This window comes from Mauremys reevesii, linkage group 2 (assembly GCF_016161935.1).
Source record: "Mauremys reevesii isolate NIE-2019 linkage group 2, ASM1616193v1, whole genome shotgun sequence".
Classification (NCBI taxonomy): domain Eukaryota; kingdom Metazoa; phylum Chordata; order Testudines; family Geoemydidae; genus Mauremys; species Mauremys reevesii.
Genome location: NC_052624.1, coordinates 185,229,089 through 185,250,270, shown reverse-complemented (window position 1 = coordinate 185,250,270; position 21,182 = coordinate 185,229,089). Strand labels below are relative to the sequence as shown.

The window sequence follows — 21,182 nt, the reverse complement described above, 5'->3', positions numbered from 1 at the left end:
GTGCATTCTTGTTGGTTGTTATAACCTTAATACATATTCATCACAGCTCAGAGATAGATGTAGGTTTAATTTTTAGAAGGTACACACTATATACATTTTTAAAGTGATTTATTTTGAAAACTTTTCAGACGAGTTTTATAGCTATATCAGAAAATGGATGATTGGTTATTTCATTTACCAAAGGTAATTGAAGCAGATATTTATGAAATTATTGAGAGATGAACTATTTCCAGTTCAACAGGTTAATCATTAATATTTGGAGGATTTTCTTGCCATGCTATATTAGGAGGAGAACATCACCAGATAGACATTTAAATTGTTCTTTTAACTAAAACAACAATGTTGTGTATTCTGGATTATTTTCTTCAACAGAAAACACATATAATATTTTAACAAAACAAGCACATGAATTTTTGAATTCAGTTAAATATTTAAGGTTTTTAAAATGAGGTTTGTTTTTTTGTTAAAATTGTTTTTAACTAAAATAGTTGATTTTTAAATGGAATAGTTAAAAAAATTAACTGTCAGCCAGGTCAACATGAGAAACTTAAAATATTGGCTTCTGCAGCTAATTCAGTCATCTTCACCTTCATTTTCCTGTTTGTTTCTAATCTGGAAAAGAAAAACAAGCTTTCCTGCTTTTTCAGGTCACAAATGATTTCTCAATTTGAAATGAATTAGTCCAAAGGAAGAAAAATATTCTTTCTACACCGGCAGAAGAAGCTACTGCTGTTAAAAGTGAGATTATCACTTAAACAGTCTCTGAATCCAAGTGCTTAAGTGACTTCCACCTTTCACTGGTGTGACTTTCTTTAAAACATCATCAGCAAACATGTATTTCTTGAATAGTTCACCCTTAATTCGGAAGTTTATTATTATAGTTGGCATGATGGAGGGATGATTGCTGGATGTCCATGTCATAGCCAACTCCTCTTCTTCAGCAGTTAAGGTTTGACCCTGATACCGAGTATTGAGAATATTTGCAAGAAAATGAGCTGGAGATAATACTTGTCCCATTTGTTTTTTTAATGTTTGTAATTTAACTCTGTCATTGCATATTTCTTTTTTTAAAATCTCAGTCAGTTCCTTTCCAAATTTCAATAGCATCAGCAATAAAACAGCTTTTTCCCTGCATTTTGGTCAAGGCTACAGAAATAGGCTTCAGGGTACTCAGCATGTGTTCAACATTTCTCTTAAGCCCAATGTTAAGAGCTTTGGCTATGACAGTGCCATCTATTTTTTCACAATTTTGTTCACAAACTGTCATCAGATTAGGCCAGTTCTTGATAAAGTGCTCAAAACAGTCCACTACTGAGTTCCATCGCACGTCTTGTGGGAGAGTTAGCTTCGCTCCTCCCACTTTTTTCAGAGCAGCTACTGCAAAGTGGTTGTTATGGAAGTATTTTGTAATTTCAAAACTATTAGCCTTGATTTCTGAAACACTGAAGTCTTTGGCTAGAAGGTGCATTAAAATGAGCTCTGCAACCGTATGTTATTAGCTTGGGACTCTCTTCTAAATTTCTTCTCATCTTGGATACGTTTGCAGCATTGTCTGTGACCAAGCTACGTACTAGACATTTGAATAATTTTTTTTTCAGTTTATTATAGCTTTTACTGCTACTTATAAGTATTCTGCTGTGAGTACATTTCCTGATGTATCAATTTCTGTAAGGAAGACATTTCCCTTCTTCTGTTGTCACATAAGCACATACAACAGGATCATTGTGGACATTGCTCCACCCATCAAGACTCAGGTTAACAATTTTACCCTCTAGATCTTTTTGCACACTGCTCAATTTCTCTTTCATACACTTCATCCAGCAATTTGCCTGCGACATCTGCTCTGTCGGGTGGACTGTATCCTGGTCTTAATCACTAAACCATGTTAATGAAGTGTGGATTCTCAATCATAATGGAAAGAGTTTGTCACATGAAAAAAATTGCATTTGTTTATCAATTACCTCCTTTTGTAATCTGCTGGTTCTTATCACAAACTTCTCTATGGTTGTTTCTGGATTATGGAGATTTTTTTTTCTTTTTTTTGGGCTACAAGTGATGTACTGTGGTTATGTGACATACGTGATGTGACTGAAACACTGTCATTGGCAGATAACTCAAACTATGGAAAATGATGGTGATCTTGAAGGTGGATAGTGTTCAGAATCCTGTATGTTGAAGATGGATTCTCCTAAACAAAATAAGTTAATGCAGTTACTTAATTATTACTCATTGCATTCACTGACACTCAGTACTACTTTAAAGGTGAAATTGTAAAAGGAAGATATGCCTATTTCAGCTTTTTATTTTATCACAACTGCATCTAAAATGTTGTACCATAGAGTAACAACTATATTTTTTGCTCAAACATGAGAATTCAAGAATAGTCCAGAAGGAAGACAGGCAGTCCTTAAGAAAGAAGTATGAAATAAAGAAGTTTACCAACCTGAAGATCCTGCATGTTCAGACATGTTCCTTTCATCATTTTCAACACAGCTTCCTCCTGAGAAGGAATACTTCTCATGATGTTGTTTCATTTGGGCAACCAGGGCTTGCATTTCTTTGTTGCACTGTTTGCATTTTGCACGCATGTCTGTCTTACCACAGGTAGAGGAACTTCATCAAAATATTCCCAAAGTGGGTCTCTTTTATGGCCTGCTGCCATTATAGGTTTTCCCTTCTAGTGAGAGAATAGTATGGTAGATCTCAAATCAATGAAGGCTACACCCAGAAGGACCTCAAGATTTCTGGAATATGCTGCTCACACAGTTTCACTTTTGTTTCTATTGCCTGTCCTTCCCTCCTCACATTTATCTCCAGACTTCTTCTCCTTGTCCAGCTCTATTCCACCTCCAACAATCTTCTAGTCATTGAACTTTTTGAAACTTTGCACTTTTAGAGAGACATAAGGGATTGACTGTGTACATGAATTTGCAGAGTGACGATAGGGTTGAGGTCTGTTATTTCTCACCTCTATATATTAAAAACATTTTTGCTGTTAACAAGCATGTTTATCTCTGGGGAAACACATCCACAGTTCGAGAACTGCAAAACTAAGCATCTCTGATGGTATCCTCTAGACTGAGCACTGAGTTCCATTGGGTAGATAGAAAGATTAACCTAAATCTATACAGAAGCCCCTGGAACCCCATAAGATTGGGTTCCTAATCCATGAACTATTGAACTCATTTACAAAACTTTTCTTAAACATTACATGAATATATTGTCTCATACTATAAAATTAGAATTTATAATCCCTATTCCATGATGCGATATCTTTGCGCTATAATGTATCTTAATTAAAGCTATCGTTAGATGGGGTTTTTCCTCAAAAAGCAGTTGATCAAAAAAAATCCGTGTTTTTTTATTTATTTTTAAATCCATTGATTTTTATCCACCCTGCACTTCCACATGCCTAACAAGGTTATACTTGTTAATGTTTTAGCTCATCGGAGAGGCATCAGTGACAGCAAAATAAAATAAATGACCTGCATAGTTCAATGACTGTCTGTATCTGGGTAAATCCATGTTTATAAAGCAAGTATTCAGGGGGTTCATAAATGAATGCACAGCTTACTCTGACACTTCTGTATGTTCCTTCCTGAGCTGCTATATGAATTTTCATAGGTACAATTTTTTTCATTCAACACAAATTGGCCATTTGTTTTATTTTTCAGCCTAGTATGTAGTAAAACTAATGTCTCTCATCACTGAGAGTAAAACAAACCCTTTAAGAAATTTCACTGGATATTTTCTTAAAATTTGTTTTGTAAACAAACCTTTGAAAGCCTAAGGAACTCTTTCAGTATTCTAACATTGTAAACAATTCAAGTCAAAAATGTGTTTTTCTGCCTTATGAAAAACAAAATATGCTTTGGCTCAAATATATTTCCAAATGAAAATCTTATTCATCTTAATTGGGCTGAAATAGGATCTCCGAATAAAACTGAGGTAAAGGGAGGTGCTTGTAGGCATGTTTATTTTTGTACTAAACTTAATTTCTTTACAAGTCTTGCTATGGGGTTATTTGTTCTCTTCTAGGGAATATTCCATTTCCAGTTAGGTCGAGGTGAACCTATGCTGCATACTCGTTTGCGTCCTCATTGCAAGGAATTCTTAGAAAAGATTGCCAAGCTGTATGAATTACATGTTTTTACCTTCGGTAGCAGACTTTATGCACATACAATTGCAGGTGAGTAGCATGCTGCTTGGAATACTTGAGTTATCAGCTTTTAAGATTTGATGTGACTGACTTTCTGTTCTTTTCCAAGTCTCTGTCCACCTATACCTCTAAAGAAGATCCTGTGCAAACTATAATGCCATTAAAGACCCAAAACTGTAAATTAATACTGCAAATTAAAATACTGCATTGAAAATTTTGTCTAAATATAAAGAATAAGTTCCATAAGCAGAATGCTTAGCTTTTTTGGAACCCAGTCCATGTAGTAATTTCTCCCTTTTACTTAGATACAGCCCTGCTGTTTGTTTGTTAGGAAATGAGCCACAATTTTCTTCTCTCTTTGCATCTCAAGAATGTCCTTACAGGTTGGATTAGATGAGGTATCTGGGTTTCACCCTATGCCTTCCTCAGGCAGTCTGGAAGCAACACTCCCTTCAGGATAGGGATTGAGAGGCATAAATCTTTTGTCTCCCTTCCATAGAAGTATCACTGTTAATGTCAATCAGCTGACATGAGAACATAAGAATGCCCATACTGGGTCAGACAAAAGGTCCATCTAGCTCAGTATCCTGTCTTCCAACAGTGGCCAATGCCAGGTGCCCCAGAGGCAATGAATAGAACAGGTAATCGTCAAGTGATCCATCCCCTTTCACTCATTCCCAGCTTCTCGCAAACAGAGGCTAGGGACGCCATCCCTGCCCATCCTGGCTAACGGCAATTGATGGGCCTATCCTCCATGAATTTATCTAGTTATTTTTTGAATCCTGTTATAGTTTTGGCCTTTAGAACATCCTCTGGAAAAGAGTTCCACAGGTTAACTATTGAAGAAATACTTCTTTTGTTTGTTTTTTAAACCTGCTACCTGTTAGTTTGATTTGCTGTTTGTTAGTTCTTGTGTTATGAGAAGGAGTAAATAACACTTATTTATTTTCTCCACTAGTCATGATTTTATAGACCTCTATTGTATTTCCCCTCTCCCAGTCATCTCTTTTCCAAGCTGAAAAGTCCCAGTCTTATTAATCTCTACTCATATGGAGACTGCAAAGAGGTGCTTATGATAGTTCTATTTGTGCCCTTCTTTTGGAGCAGAGAATAACATTTCTCAGAGAATAACATTTGTATTTCAGTGTTTTCATATCCTTTCCCATCAAGTTACAGATCTTGCCTCTCACAATCTCATTAAAACTTGTTCTCAATGTGTTAATTTAAAAGGAAAGGGAAATGTACAGTATCATTTTTCAACAGACATAAATGAAAGTTAATTAATGCTAGGCACTTGCATGTTAGGGTAATGTTGAGGACATGACCACCAACATATGATTGAACTGTAAACTTGGCTGTTTTCCCCTACTGAACTTCATGTTTCTGTTTTTGTTAGTTTCCTTAGATTTTGCTTTTATAAAATACTCTGTTAATATTCTGTTAGGATCATGTCAATGGCAGCTAAGTAATTCATTAGTTTGTGACACCAGTGGAAGAAATAAAAATACACACTAATCTGTGTCTCAATCTAGTGAACGTTGTCAGTGAGTAAAACTGTACCTATTGCTGTTATCCGTATCCTTTTCCTCCTGTTGTATTGTGTCTTGTGTGTTTGTAGAGTGTCAAGCGCAACGGGACTCTGTTTTTTATTAGGGCCTTTCGGCCTGTCTGGATACCAGTGTTAAATAATGACATGAGATGATAAGCTACAAGAGATGATAAACTACAGAACAGGAGATTTTATAGAGAATTTTGATCCAAGTTAAGTAAGGCATTGAAGATGCAATTTGATGTGCTTAAAGATTGCAAGAGACTCCTGTAACCTGAAACTAATGATTTAGTTAGAGGATCCAAGTAACTCTTCCCTTCTGGAGAGAAGGGAAGGCTGTCGTCCCCGTCCGTCCCCCCCCCCCCCTTTTTTTTTTTTTTTGGCAGAACCACAAGACTTGTTCCCTATTGACTCTATATCATTCATTATTTGGTGGCTGATATACTTGGTGAAGCTCCCTTTAGAGGCCATCAGTGTCATTAAGATAATAAATTTTGGGGGCAGGGACTGTCTTTATTGCACAGCACTGGACACAATGGTTATCTTAACACATTCCCCTTTTCCTGATGGAGTGTGGTTCTGGTTTGTTCAGGGAATGAGGAAATGGGACTTAAGTTTGGTTCTCTTGCATGATAAACTTGAGCACTTGATGTGGTGATATCACATTCTCGCTTTTGCTAGTTTCTGCTGTAGTATCCTGTGCTGGTAGGAAGAGAAAGTTGAGCTGCTGATGAGTATGTGACAGATTGATGGCCAAGCTGTAATAATGTGAAACTAGACGTAGTCTGTGCAAGTGTTGAACACTTGATGGCAGTATTGTTCAGAGAAATAATTTATAGTGAGAAATATTCAGTTAGTATTTAGAAAGGGGTAACAGATGGCTGTAAGGGAATATCTGACACATGGGGAAATAGAAGATGAAACAAAGTAGTCTTTTATCCATATGGAAAAACTTAAACCACTCTGCCTTGCTAGATTTCGCATACACCTTCTGTATGCTTCCCCAGATATTCTGCGCACACCTTTGATTGCCCCTTCTGCATGCTCCTGAGATTTTTTTTTTCTTATCTCTGTGAGGCCCCTGTATCTGAGACCAGAAAACACGATTCCCTGGCACTCCTTTTTTGCCCCTCAAGTGGCTCCAGGTCCTGTACCCTTTTCACTATATGTTTTCCCGTCTGTATTTTCTGTTTTTGATCTCCTGTGTGTATAAATTTTGCACAAACTATGATCCCCACACCAGATACCGTCCAGTTGCAATACGGAACATTGGGCTGAGCTCCCACTGAGACTGGCTGCCACTTAGAGACTTTTGGGCCATTCTTGTGGCCACCCCTCTTTGTAAAGAAAAATGATAGAATATTTCTGATTCAGATCGGAGGGGGTAGAATAGATGGGCGGTATGTTTCCAACTCCAGTGTATAGTCCATTTGGGTCAATTTCACAGCCATAGAATTTTAAAAAGTCAGTTTCACAGTTTGATATTTACATCTGAAATGTCATGGCGTTGTAACCCTGGGGCTCCCAAACCAAAAGAGAGTTGTGGGGGCGTCGGGGGTCAGAAGGCTGTTGTAGGGAGGTCACAGTATTGCCACCCTTACTTCTGTGCTGCTGCTGATGGTGACGCTGCCTTCAGAGCTGGGCAGCCAGAGAGCAGTGGGCAGCACAAAAGTGAGGGTTGCATGGTATGGGGGGGGGATATAATTTAGGGGGGGACAGGGCCAGCCTTATAGGTAGGTGACTGCCCAGGGCCCCATGGTCAGGGGAGTGCTGTGATCTTCCTCCCCCCCAGTCAGCCCAAGGCTCTTTTAACCCCCCAAGTGCTAGGCCCGGAGCCAGGAAGGGGGAGGGCTTGGGTGCAAGGGTGCCGGAAGCTTTGTAGAAGTGAGGGAGGGGGTCACCAGAACCGGAGGGGCCCCCACTTTTTAACATGGGTATAGTTTGGGGGGCAGAACCTTTTATTGAAAGTAACATGATTTTTTTTAATGGTATAACTTCTGTAGTTACCTGCTAGAGCTAATTTTATATTTATATATTATGTATAATATATAAATACACAAGTTAATATAACAATTTAGTGATGCTATGTTATTTAGGCTCATAATAATAATAGGTATATCTCCACATATTATTATTATTATCATCATCATCATCATCATCATCTCATAGAACTGGAAGGGATCCTGAAAGGTCTTCGAGTCCATACCCCTGCCTTCACTAGCAGGACCAAATACTGATTTTTTTTTTTTTATTTTTGATTTTTTTTTGCCCCAGGTCCCTAAGTGGCCCCCTCAAGGATTGAACTCTCAACCCTGGGTTTAGCAGGCCATGAGCAGCTCAAACCATGAGCTATCCCTCCCTCATGACATAGCTGCTGTGGACATAGCTACTGTAGAAGTAGTATGGTGATAAATCTAACGAAGGTGCTGCCCGATTGATTTCCCAATGAAAATGCCTTTTGAGCAGTTAAAATCGTATTGCCTGACAGAATTTGAAGAATATGAAATAAACATACTTGGCCAGTGCGTCAAACCAGAATAAAAAATAGCATGACTTGCCTATAAATGTAAGTACTGTATATGGGAGAATTTTAATACAGATAAGTTCACACCTTCAAATGTCTGATTATAAATTCATTTGGCAATGATTTTTTGTTATACATGCCAAATATCTTATTATATTAACGTGATGTGATTAACAAGTGTAAAATTGTGTCTTCAGTTTACTCTATGTAGAAACGTGTTCTTCAGCAACTGGAATACACATGTTTTATCTGTAACTTTCAGCTGAACATATTGAACCATCTCCAAGTTTTAGTGAGGGTGTAGAAGCTTCTGCCAGAGATGACTGGTGCCTGCTGGTGGTGGGGGAACGACACAATTTAAAGATTTGGGCTCCTCCAACAGCTTGAGTCAAGCCCACCCTAGGCACGTCTCCCTCAGCGGTCCCTCCCTGCAACTCCCAGGTGTTAGCTCCATGTGGAGACGCAGAGGCGAAGAGCTGGGAGCTGCAGGGAGGGTCCACTGTTTTAGCTCCACAGAGAACGGCAGCAGCAAAAACAGTGACTCTCCCTGCTGCTCCCAGCTGTTTGCTGCTGCCTTTCCCCACAGGCTGCAGCTCCCAGGTTGCTGGTTCCAGCAACTGCCGTGGCAAGGAGGGGGCCTGGCCAGGGCTGCCGAGGGGCATCAATAGGAGTGGGTCTGATGCCCCAGGAGGCGCCTCCCATGGAGCTGAAGCCCTTGCTCTTGAACTTCTGAAGATTGTCGTATGTGGCTCGGAGTCAGTAAGTTTGGCCATTCCTGATCTATGGCAAAGTAGGTTGTTCTAGAATTAAAGTAAGTCACCAGGGACTGAGAATCCTTGACTCCCATTGGATGATCAGGTCAGTAACTCTTGCCAGATTCTGTGGTAAATAAGGGAATGGCAGAATTAAAGTTGAGGCTTAATTTCTGTGGTAAGCCCCATGTTGGTTTTATTTTGATATCCCCACTAAGTAAGGCTACAATTTTTGGCATAGGAATTTTCAGTACATTTTATAACAGAGGTGCAGGGGGGAAAAACAATAAGTCACTGAAAGGTTGCCAAGTGTAGTTTTCACTACATCAGCATGCATGAGTATACTTGGAGATGCTGAAAGGTAAGGCCCAGGGAATGGGGTGTGGGGATTGGAAAGTGAGTACATGCCAAAGCAGTGGCACCTGTTCCATGGGGCTGTGTCTGGCTCTGGCACTCTGCTCTGGGTGCTGAGACCTGGAAATGTGTATAGAGGAGGTAACATTTGAACAAAGGCATTCTTATACTGAAATACTAATGATCTAGTTAATGTCTCCTATGTTGGCCTGTGCTAGATTTTTTCAGAGAATGACTGCTTCTCTAAAGCAGCCAGCACTAGTTATGCTCAAAGATGCAGGGAATAAGTCCAGAGCTTTCCTGCCCAAACCCCTTCCATATGTGGTTGGAGAGGCCCACTTGGGTCACTGGGCCCAGTGGCTTTCTCTCTGAACTGAGAGCAACAGTAGCAGGGAGATGCCGCTGCCACCTCCTGACATCTTCCTGTCTGAAACTTGGCCTGTGGACCTTCTTTATTACTTGCTGTACTGCTGTCATCCCTCTCCTACCACTGCAATCCTTCAGCTATCCTCCCACACACTCCCCGGGTTCACATAGCATTTTGTGCTGTCCGCTTGCTTTACTCACTTCCCTCTTACTCTAACAATTCCTTCTCCTCCCCACTTCACCCATGAGTTGTCACCCCTCAAAATACCCTAAAACTAAGTTTTTGTACTAGAGGGAAAGCAAATATATAAGCAGATACATAACAGACATGTATGCCTACCATCAAGCTGATTGTTTTCTTAGTTTGTATCCCTTTCCTGCACCTTGTCTCTCTTTCTGTCTGTTGGACTGTTAAGCTCTTCAGAGCACGGGTGAATTCTTCCCATACTTTAGCCTAGCACAATATAAATATTGATAGTCTAATTGTGCAGAAATATAGTATAGTGGTGCAGGTGCTGTAATCATTTGCACATTCATTTTCTGTCATCTGATCTTTATTGTAATCAAGACCATTCATTACTGAATATTAAGCCCACCCAAAAGGTGTGCAGATGCTGGAGTTATAGGACTCTAGAAGAACCGAAATAGAGTAGATAGGCTCATGTGTTTATACCCAGAGACGACATTAATGTCTTCATTAGGTTTTTGGTGTTTTTCTTTGATGGCATCCTAGTTAAACTTTATCGTTTTTCCTTCAGGTTTATACAAAATAATTACATATATTTTCTCCCCAGGGTAACTTGTAAAAGTGTTTAACTTTTTTCCAGTTTGTGGCAAGTACTGAATACATTCCCTCTTCCTCCTCCTAGAGATATATCTGTCCCAGATAGAACATTTGTTTACCTTCTGACATCTGATAGACTAGTTGAGCTTTTAAAATGTATTGAGAAGGTCAGATTTAAGATAGCACACTTTTAAAATATTAAATATCACTATGTACCCAGTGCTTTACATTCTTTTATCTAAAAAAATTGAAACGGTTAAGCAGTAAAATTAACTAATTACTAACTTTGAATTATAAACTTAGAAACAAACAAGTCCTGTGCATTTAAGTAGGAGGAGACTAAATTCTTCTCTCTGTAATTTTATATTATGTCCATCACCACAGTGTCTGAGCATCTTGGAGTAGAAAAATCAAGTATGGTGATGTATCTGTGATATTGTCCTCTTTGTCTCTCATTCCCATGTGCTGGTGGTGGTGGTTGGAATTTTTAAAACTGCTTATTGTTACTTTATCTTAATTATTGGTAAACAATTCCATAGCTGTGGAAGAAATTCAGTGGGCTGAAACAACTGGGAGACAGGGTGGTGGTAAAGGGGGGCTGTAATGAGTGCCACTTAAATAATTTTGGGTTTCTGTAGAATGGGTGTGTGTGATCTCTAGATCTATAGAGAATTTTCTATCAGTATAAAAGCAGGAGAATGAAGAGCTGATTGTCATCTTTGTGTAATGGAACATGTAATTGATTAAAAATTGTATTCAACAAATGGGTGGCTGCTGTAAAAGAATAAGTAGGCCTATATAAACTCACTGTTTCTAGTTAGGACTGTGTTAGTTGTCTACTTTGGCTTCTATAAAAGGCTTTAAATAATCCATGTTTGGCTGTACTTGTTGTATGTGCAATGAACTTCTTTTCATGTGTGTTAAGATGTGACTTGATGGGTAAATGTATTAATGAGTAAAATTTATTTGTGAAGCTCAGTGTTAAATGCTGTTCTGAGATGTGCATATATTGTGGTATGAAAAATATCGAAAATGTATGCTAACTAGTGAAAGGTCGCAATTATAGCCTAACAGGAAATGCTTTCAACAAAGCCATAAATAGCAAGCCACACCTGCTGTTTTTTCTTTCTAATGTATAGCTTGATAAGTAATAACATTAAGAGGTTTTTTTAATTTTTCACTTCACATTTTCTGACATTCCTCCTAAGAGGAAAAATGTGTGTAGTTCTTCTTTTTGTAAAGAGGAAGAAAACCTTGACCAATGAACTACAAGGAACTTTGTGTTTAGTCAGTACCTGCTGGTGGATCAGTTGCTGGGTGTGTTTTTTTTTGTTTTGTTAATACATGGTCTAGCCACTGGGTGTCTCAGTTGTTCTTTTATGGAAGAAACTCACTTCATAATCAGTACTGGTGAAAAATTCTTAAAGATTTAATGACAGACATTTTGTTAAAGCAAATTAACCCTATTCCATCAATGAAATATTATGTGCCTCCCATATGCCATTTCTGTGAAATATATAAACAAATTGATATTATACTTTTGTTTTTCCATTGAGTTGGCAATGTTTTAGAAAAGTAAATTTGAGAGAGAAGTTCCTTAGTAAAGATTATGCCTTTTGGTTACTTAATGTACTTTGGTATTAAATTGAATAATCTATAAGGCTTCACTGAAATTTTGTGTGACTAATCCATAATGAGCTGTCTTAGGAACTGGTAAAGTCATATGAAAGCTTAAACTTTAAGAAGATAAAGATGTAATGGACCTGACTTTTTTTTTTTTTTCCCCACATAGTGCCTTCAGTTTGTGTGGACAGTTTTGCATCTGTAGTGACTGTCCTCAATTTTCTTTTTACCTGCCATCAGTTGCCAGGAAAAAGCATAAATGAACTAGACTTTTACCAAAGCCCTGTTAATAATTGTGTTCTGCATCTTCCATCATCATTTGCTGTCAACACTTATGTATGTTCTTACTACGTGTAATGTGACAATGTAGCAAGTACTTGATTGTGGTTTCATTGACAAATTAGGCAGGAATGTACTAATGAGAATGGAAAGCTTCTGTTTTACTCTGATGATTGGGGAGAGGGAGAACAGCTGATGGTGTGACAGTTGTACAATAATGCAGTATATGACGAATTACATACAGTTTGTCAAAATATATTCTTTCTGTGTGTGGCAATGGTTCTCTGTAGTTAATATTTTCAATTCATTATGCCTAGGTACTGCAAGGGTCTCTCTACAGGGGATGATTCTACATGCGTTTGCTGCAATTCTTAAGCATAGTCGGGTGAGTTAAGGTTGAACCTCTGTCCTTAACTCAGAATTTTCTTGCTTTTTATGGGTTTTAAGTTATTCCAATGACACATTTATATTAATACATATAGGTTCAAATTTTCAAAAGAGATTAGTGATTTTGTTTGCTCAAAATGAGACCCCTAAAAGGGGACTGACTTTCAGAAGTTCTGAGTACACACACTGGAAATTCATAAGGCCCCTGCAGGGAGCCTCAGATTTGCCCCCCTGACATCAGTAGTCACTTCTCAAAACTTGCGCAATAGACTACAACATGGCCACCTTTTTTGAAATTTGTTTTTGTATAAATAAGTAATGATTGTGTAATCTGCAGGAATAGTGAGAAGTTCAAGCTAATCTCAAAGCATATTATAATCCAATCAGTTCAGCAAAATGACAAATCCAGAGTAATACGTGAAACGCCACTTTTTTTCTTTCAGAGCAGTAATGAAACCACAATGTCTGTTTTATAAAGAGAGGTTAATTACATTGACAGAGAGGTCAGCTGCTTTACCGTGTTTGTATATGGATGAATTTGCCATTTTGCCAAACTAATTGTATTTTATCTTGCCTTTAAATTAGCTGGCATACCTTCTCATATTCCTTCTTAACAAAGAGCGCAGTCAGCACAGATTTACATAAATAGGTCAACATTTCAACAAATCCTGTGATTTATTCTTAGTACAAGTACAAATGCACTAAAACAATGTTATAGGTACAATTTAAAACCACAAATGCAAGAGTTCAAACTGAAACTGCCCCTTAACTTGCCCATTATGCTTAAGCATTGCAGTACTTTGCCAGTTCGCATGAGACTTCTCTGCAGACCTTAGGCACAATGTGCTAAGGACAGGATTTAGTCTTAAAGTGTTATAAATGTAAGTTGCCAGAACCTTTATTTAACTGTCAGCGATGCTTACTTCCTTTTACCTTAATTATTCACTGATGCCACAATTTTTGTAACTTCATTATTGCTTCTGTGTTAAAAGAATTGGGATTGGATATTTAAAATAAGAGTCCTACTGAATTAGTGACAGGTATCTAATCTACTGTGTTTACCTGCTATCTAATGAATACTTTTTGGAGCTTAAATATCTCAGTGCGTTTTTGATTACACCAGTATCACACAGTTTATTTTAAATTTCAGATTGAAAGGCTGTGTGGCTCCATTTGTACTGCTGTTAATGCACAAAGATGGGCTTAGTCTAGTCTGGTGTGATGGACTATGAAAACAGATTATGTAGAATGTTAACAGGGAGAAAATGTTGCTGTGAAGAAATATTAACTTCAAACTCTTCTTTCAAAAGGATTTTTGGACCCTGAAAAGAAACTTTTTTCTCATCGGATATTGTCAAGAGATGAATGTATTGATCCATTTTCTAAAACAGGGAATCTTAGGTATGTATGGGGGTGTGAAACTTCTTAATAAATAATCCAGGAGAGGAAATGAAGGCAGAATGTTGGGAACATAAGTATTAAAGGGAGAAATTGTCTTTATCCCTTCTGTACCCCATAAATCTGTACCTTCACAGAGATCAATAAAACTGAGAACTGCTAGCTAATGCTCATAGGCTTCATCTACTTAATACTTCAGTGGGCATTACAGCCTGTAGTGTTCAAGCAAGATAATTTAGAGTCTCGTATTCAGTGATAACCTTTTGTTTTCAGATGTTTTATGCCTGCAGATAATTGCAACTCAGGGCAAATCTACACTACAGCGCAACATCAGCACAACTGCACCAATGCAGCTGTGCTGTTGTAGTGCGTCTGGTGAATATGCGCTATCCCATTGGCATAATTACTCCACCTTCTTGAGAAGCGTAAGCTATGTTGGCAGATAGTGCCAGTGTGGACGGCGCAAAACTTGCGTCACCTGGGGGGGGAAGGAGGGGACTTTTTCACACCGCTAGGCGACATAAATTAGATCAGTTTAAGCGGTAGTCTAGACTGGCCCTAAACTTTTTTCCCTGCAATGATTTGCAAGCAGCCCTCCTATTTTATTTCATCTTGTGGTTCATTTCATAATATAATTTGTGCATTTTTATATTGTAGAAATTTAGGCCAAGATTTTCCAAAATAGTAGCCTAAAGCCTAGACTCTTGAATCTGTATTTAGGTACTTACGTGGCCTGACTTTGCTGGGTATTCATCACTTTCGAGTTTCATTGATGATCAGCACTTTTGAAAATTACACTTCAGTGCTTAAATTAAGCTCCTTAACCCATATTTTAGGCTCCAATTTTTGACAATCTTGGCCTTTTGTCTGTGTAAAACATAGGATTGCCTGATATTTAATAATAACCATATTGGAGCTCTTATGTGGAGGGAAGGATTCATCACCGCAAATCATACTTTTTTTTTGTTTTTTGTTTTTTTTCCCTTCCTTATCCTGGGCATATTTTTGGATCTATTCTGAGTATTCTCCTGTCAGGCTTATGACCAGTAAATACTAAGACTTCTTGTTTAGATGTAATCTCTGTGGAATGAATAAGTGTGACTAAGTTTCTATATATGATACTGCTCCTGCCCCTTTATTCCTGAATTATTTTGGATTATTTAGGTAGAAGAACCTAGACTGAAATTCAATGCAATACACTATGTATACTCAAATTTAAACTTTAGGAGGGCTCATATTTTTGACCACTGGAACTGAAGGGGATAAATAAATTTAATTGCTATTTATTTATTTATTTGAGACTTTTGTGTAACTAACTTGAAAAATTCTTTCTAATTGTTCATAAACTTTTAAAAACTACAAAAAGATGATTGGTAGAGTAACCAGTAAGAAGAGCTGCAGATTGTATAACTGTTACAGGTAAATGAATCGACTCATCCGGAATCCTAATAAATGCGTTGATTTTCAGAAATCATTAGTGTTTAATGTTCGTGCTCATTTGACGCACACAACTAACAGAATTTCAACCCAGAGTGTTTTAAATAGTAATCTTAACAGACAATAAAAACAAGCAACTTTTTTTGTTTTTAGAAATCTCTTCCCATGTGGTGACTCCATGGTTTGCATTATTGATGACCGAGAGGATGTTTGGAAGTTTGCACCCAATTTGATAACTGTAAAGAAATATGTATACTTTCAGGGTATAGGCGATATTAATGCACCACCTGGATCAAGGGAAGCTCAGATGAAAAAGAAGGGTAATTCCATTTTATTTATTTACTTTTGGAGCAGCAGTTGACTAGCAAACCAAAACCATGCTGATAAAGTGTTGTCCAAACCAAAAAACTAATAGTGGGGTTTCATCCAGTTTGCATTTGACAGAATTTTATTTTCAGCAATCTTAAGAGGGTACTGTAAACAGTGGAAAAACAGACGCTACAGCAGTGGTTTTCACCTGAGAAAATAGGTCTGAAAAGGTGATGACTGGGAAGGCCAATATATCCAGGATTTATTGAAACTCGTAGCTCGAAAGGAACTTGCTTTATTCGTAGTTGGGTATTTTAGAGAGAAGCTTTCATTTCAGGATAGTTAATATTTTTCTGTACATATTTAGTTCCTGATGAGCCTGTTTACCATTCTTTTGCCGTTGTTACTATCTAGAAATGAATTCAGTTGTGTTATTTTACTCTAGTAATGTTTCATGTGGTTAAAAATTAATAAGAATGGAATGAATAGCCTGACCGTGTACTTCTCAATATATATAGTATGAGATCAGCATGCTGTAGTGGCAATAGTGGTGACCCAAGGAGCAGTCAAGTCACATGTATGCCTTTTTATGAACAAGATGTGGTCATCTCTGCTAAGAATGGCCTTGGCTATTCCTGCCAAGAATATTAACTGCATTTGTCTGCTGCTTGTCAGCTGCCCAAAAAAAGCTGTCTAAAAGCTATTTACAGAGTAGTCCTTTTCCTGCATATGAAACACACTGCTCTCGTTTGTTGCATCTCACTAGTGCCTTCATAAAGGGTTTGATCAACAAATTTTTATGGTAGTAAAATTTATTTTTCAATTTCTAAAGCATTTTCTTGGTTTTATACTCAATCAGTTCTGAAAACAGACGGTAGAAAAAATATGAGCAGAACCTGCAAGTTTATAAAGAGGACGATCTTATGGCTAATACTCTGGAAATATGCTTTTTTCCTCTGACCTTTGGCAGGTTTTTTTATGCTTCAGTTGCACATCTAAAGGGGAATGATACTTCCTTACATAATAAGATAGTCATTAAATTTTGTGAGGCAGACAAATAATATGATGAGGGTGACATAAATTGGGATTTTCAAGAGGCTTACGGGAGTTAGGCACTCCGCTTCTATTAAGTTTCAATAGGAGTTGAATATCAGAGGGTTAGCTGTGTTAGTCTGGATCTGTAAAAGCGGCAAAAGAGTTCTGTGGCACCTTATAGACTAACAAACGTATTGGAGCATGAGCTTTCATGGGTGTATCCGACGAAGTGGGTATTCATCCACGAAAGCCATGCTCCAATACGTTCGTTAGTCTATAAGGTGCCACAGAACTCTTTTGCCGCTTTAATAGGAGTTGAGTACCTATAAATCTCTATGCCCTTTGAAAATTCCAACTGAGAGTATTCTGTTGCATAGATATGTTTATCTGTAGATTGAATTTATTTAATTTATGGAGGAAAGGAAGGATACTTCTAGTTGGAAGGATAAAACAGGAAAACTTCATCTTACTTGTTTTGTGTGTTTTGTTCAGTAAATCATTCTTCAAAAACAACTGAAGCATCTGATCCTGCAGTGATAACAGCAAAAGATTCTGAAGAAGCAAAGAATGTTACATGTGTGGAAGAACAAAGTAATGGTCTTGGGAAATCTACAAAAGAGATGTGTACTACAAATGGTAGTAACTTTATGAGCAGCGAAACTTCTAACTTGGGGTTAAATTCCAATGATAAATTAAATGTTAGAGACTCCTTAAGTGGAACCATTGATAACAAAACAAATGCTGCCGTCATTAATGATTCAACAAGTGTTAAGGAGTCTCAGATTTCTTCAGAACAAGATGATAGGACAGTTTCAGAGAAGCAGCAGACCCAAGACAAGGGAACAAATAACTTGGACTTTGAACTGTCTAGTGACAGTGAAAGTGACAGTGGATTAGATGCTAGGAAGTCGTCGTCCTCTTCTGCCTCAGATAGTGAAAATGAGGGGAAGAGAAGCTGGAAAAAATCAAAGCAACCTGTACCAGATGAAAATTTGCAGCAAGAATGTTGCACTGACATGAGTGGGGGAAAGGATGGCCAAGTGAACCATTCTGAGGAGGCGACAGCTCCACCTAGCGCGTGTCCTCATGGCAAGACAGTTGATCTTGAAATGCAAGAAGAAAGCGAACAGGACAGCCTTTGTGATCTGGGAAATGGGTGTGCAGACAAGAAAGAAGCGGAGACAGAGTCCCAGAATAGTGAGCAGTCTGGGATTACAATGGGTGAGTCTTTAGATCAGAGCATGGAAGAAGAGGAAGAAGAAGAAGATACGGATGAAGATGACCATTTAATATACCTTGAAGAGATCCTTGTTCGGGTGCACACTGATTATTATACCAAGTATGATAAATACCTGAAAAAGGAGATCAGTGAAATTCCAGACATAAGAAAAATAGTACCAGAATTGAAAAGCAAGGTATTGGCAGATGTTACCATAATATTTAGTGGACTCTATCCAACAAATTTCCCCATAGAAAGAACCCGAGAGCATTATCATGCTACAGCACTTGGAGCTAAAATTATAAAGAACCTAGTACTGAATGCTGATGATCCCAACAAGGCAACCCATCTGATTGCAGCAAGGGGAGGTAAGTAGGTGAAATGTATCAGTCTTCTGTTAATGAAAATATTGTTTTCACTCATGATTTTAGTTACACAAAAAGTTGGCTGAAGACTTGAAAAGGTTAAATATGGGTCTTGATATACTTGCCATCTTTAATGTTGTTTTAAATTATGGGGGGAAGTAGCTTAAAGATTTACTGCAAATCATTTTTTAAAAGGTCTTGTATCCTTTTTGATTCCTTAGGATTAAGAATTTTTTAATTGTTTTTCTTTTAAAAATACCAAACGTCAAATCTGGTCTTTCCTGGTCTTGAGTGTGTCAGTTGAGAAGTGTATTGCTAGTTTTTACCCTTTAATGGAAGAGGGGAGATGCTGATTATTCAATGAAGATGTTGTTGTTCTAAAATTAGTCAGGTATTTTTAAACAAGTGTAACTGAAAAGAAACAAATGATAAGCAGTCTTGACATAAAGTTCTCCTCTCACTTGCTCAACTTTCATTCTGTTTCTTCTGATGTCATTTCACTTCATTGTCTTCCAGGCTAGACAAGACCTGAATTCCCAATGTGATTAAAAAAACAAGCCTTTAAAAAAATAAAACTAAAAACACCTTGTAAGTCCTCTTTATACACCATGAAGAAGCAAACAAAGAACAAATCCAGTTTTTTCAGTCACCTTTGATTTATTTTCCTAGCCTGCCTTCTTTCTTACAAGACTAGAATATATGCAAAAATAAACTTTAATTTCATGTCAATGGAGTACAGTATAAAAACATCATAATATATTTTTGTTAGCGTGGTGAAGCTTTTTTCACCCAAATCTATAACTTCAGTACAAACTCATAATATCATTTCCACTTTAAAAGTCCAACCAATTCAGTCTTCCTCTTTTTCTTGAAAAAGAAATATGACGACGACTATGGAAAAAATATTGAGTTCTGCACTGAACATTGAAAACAATGGTGATTTCTAGGTTCCCAAACTTTGATTTTTGGCACATTATGGCAAAAAAACCATTTTTGATGAACTTTGGTTTCAGTGGTATAAAAACTGTTTGGCTAGATCAGGGATCAGTAACCTTTGGCACGCGACCTGCCAGGGTAAGCCCCCCTGGCGGGTGGGGCTAGTTTGTTTACCTGCTGTGTCTGCAGGTTCGACCGATCACAGCTCTCACTGGCCTCCAGGCCAGTGGAGGCCGAGGGATGTGCTGGTTGCCGCTTCCTGCGACCCCCATTGGCCTGGAGCGGCGAACTGCGGCCAATGGGAGCTGCGATCGGCCGAACCTGCAGATGCGACAGGTAAGCAAACCAGCTCGGCCTGCCAGGGGGCTTACCCTGCCAGGCTGCGTGCCAAAGGTTGCCGATCCCTGGGCTAGATGAATGGTGACTAAGTCCTTGCCTTCGCGGCCAGAAAAAGGAGTGTTATTACAGTGGGATAACCAGCTTGGATTAACGATCTCTTTGTAAAATCCTAGTGGAGACATGGCACAGGTAGCTTTTACTGTGACATAGCCAGGTAAGATATCAATGGGCAGGGTATGCGTGTACTGTTGATCTTGGCTAGCTACGTTGTGGTAAAAGCTACTTGTGCCTCACCTTTTTACAATGAGATACATAACCCGCGTTAGTTATCACACTTTAATACACACCTTTCTTGGCCGTGAAGACGTAGCCAAAGTGTTCAGATTGGGAACAGTTTTAGATTGACTGGGAGTTGGGGACTTCCAACACTTGCAAGTGTGCTAGTTGGAACTGTACATTCATATAATTCTCATTTTGTGAATGTTTGGTGCACGCTTCTGAACACTTGGGTCACAGTATTTCACTATCCCTCGGGCTCTGCTGCAGTTGCTATTGAGAAGATCTTACTCTGAGAATTGCGCTGATGTCAATGCAGCTCCATCAGATGAGAATTTAGCACAAAATGTGAGTCACATTCCATTGGAAATGTAAAGGGCTTGATAGTATTTTAGTCATAACTCACTAAATTAATCTCTTATGTGTTTCTTCAGACTTTTCCATTCTAAATGACACAACGTCGCATTTCAAAGGGGCTTTGCCTCTATGACCACTAATCTGTTTGTTTTTTGCATAAAAGCAATAATCTTGAATTTATGACCAAAATATTTCCATGGCAGTTTGGCTCAAGATAATTACACACTTGGATTTGCAGCATGGTAAAGAAGCTGGAGCAAGGGGAGAATAATGCTTGAATGTTTTTGATTTAAATAAGTATTGAGGAAAGAATGCAGGAAGCTAGCATAATAACTTGATTTTTGTATATGTTCTTGTTGTCTCTTCCCTGGTGTGCAAAGTAAAAGCTCAATGCACTATTTTATATAGCCTTTCAAAACTAGGTCTTCCTAAAAGTGTCATAATATACATATTCTACCGTGTTTGCTTTGCTATCCCATAAGAGGAAGGGGAACTGACGGTTCAGTTTTCTGGAAAAAGTCCTTGTGTATTTTTATCTAATTTGTAGACCTACGTATAAAAAACTTGTTCTACAGGGCTGTTGTGCATATCCAAAAATACTTATAATGAATTTAAATTGGTATTCTGTTATTGTTTAACAGTGCAATTAAAACTGCGATTAATTGCGACTATTTTTAATCTTATGATTAATTGCAATTTTTTAAATCATTTAACAACCTTAATTTTAAATGAAA

At 38.0% G+C, this 21,182-nt stretch overlaps 1 protein-coding gene across 5 annotated transcripts in view; it reads left to right on the top strand.

Annotated features, from left to right (window-relative positions):
- The window catches only part of CTDP1 (CTD phosphatase subunit 1), a 181,441-nt gene that overhangs the window by 19,715 nt on the left and 140,544 nt on the right, over positions 1–21,182 (top strand). For all 5 annotated transcript variants that reach the window (XM_039524376.1, XM_039524378.1, XM_039524374.1 and 2 more), the window contains exons 5-8: positions 4,039–4,189; positions 14,088–14,178; positions 15,766–15,932; positions 17,449–18,543. In XM_039524376.1, coding sequence (XP_039380310.1) covers positions 4,039–4,189; positions 14,088–14,178; positions 15,766–15,932; positions 17,449–18,543 — 1,504 coding nt within the window. The remainder of the gene's footprint in view (positions 1–4,038; positions 4,190–14,087; positions 14,179–15,765; positions 15,933–17,448; positions 18,544–21,182) is intronic.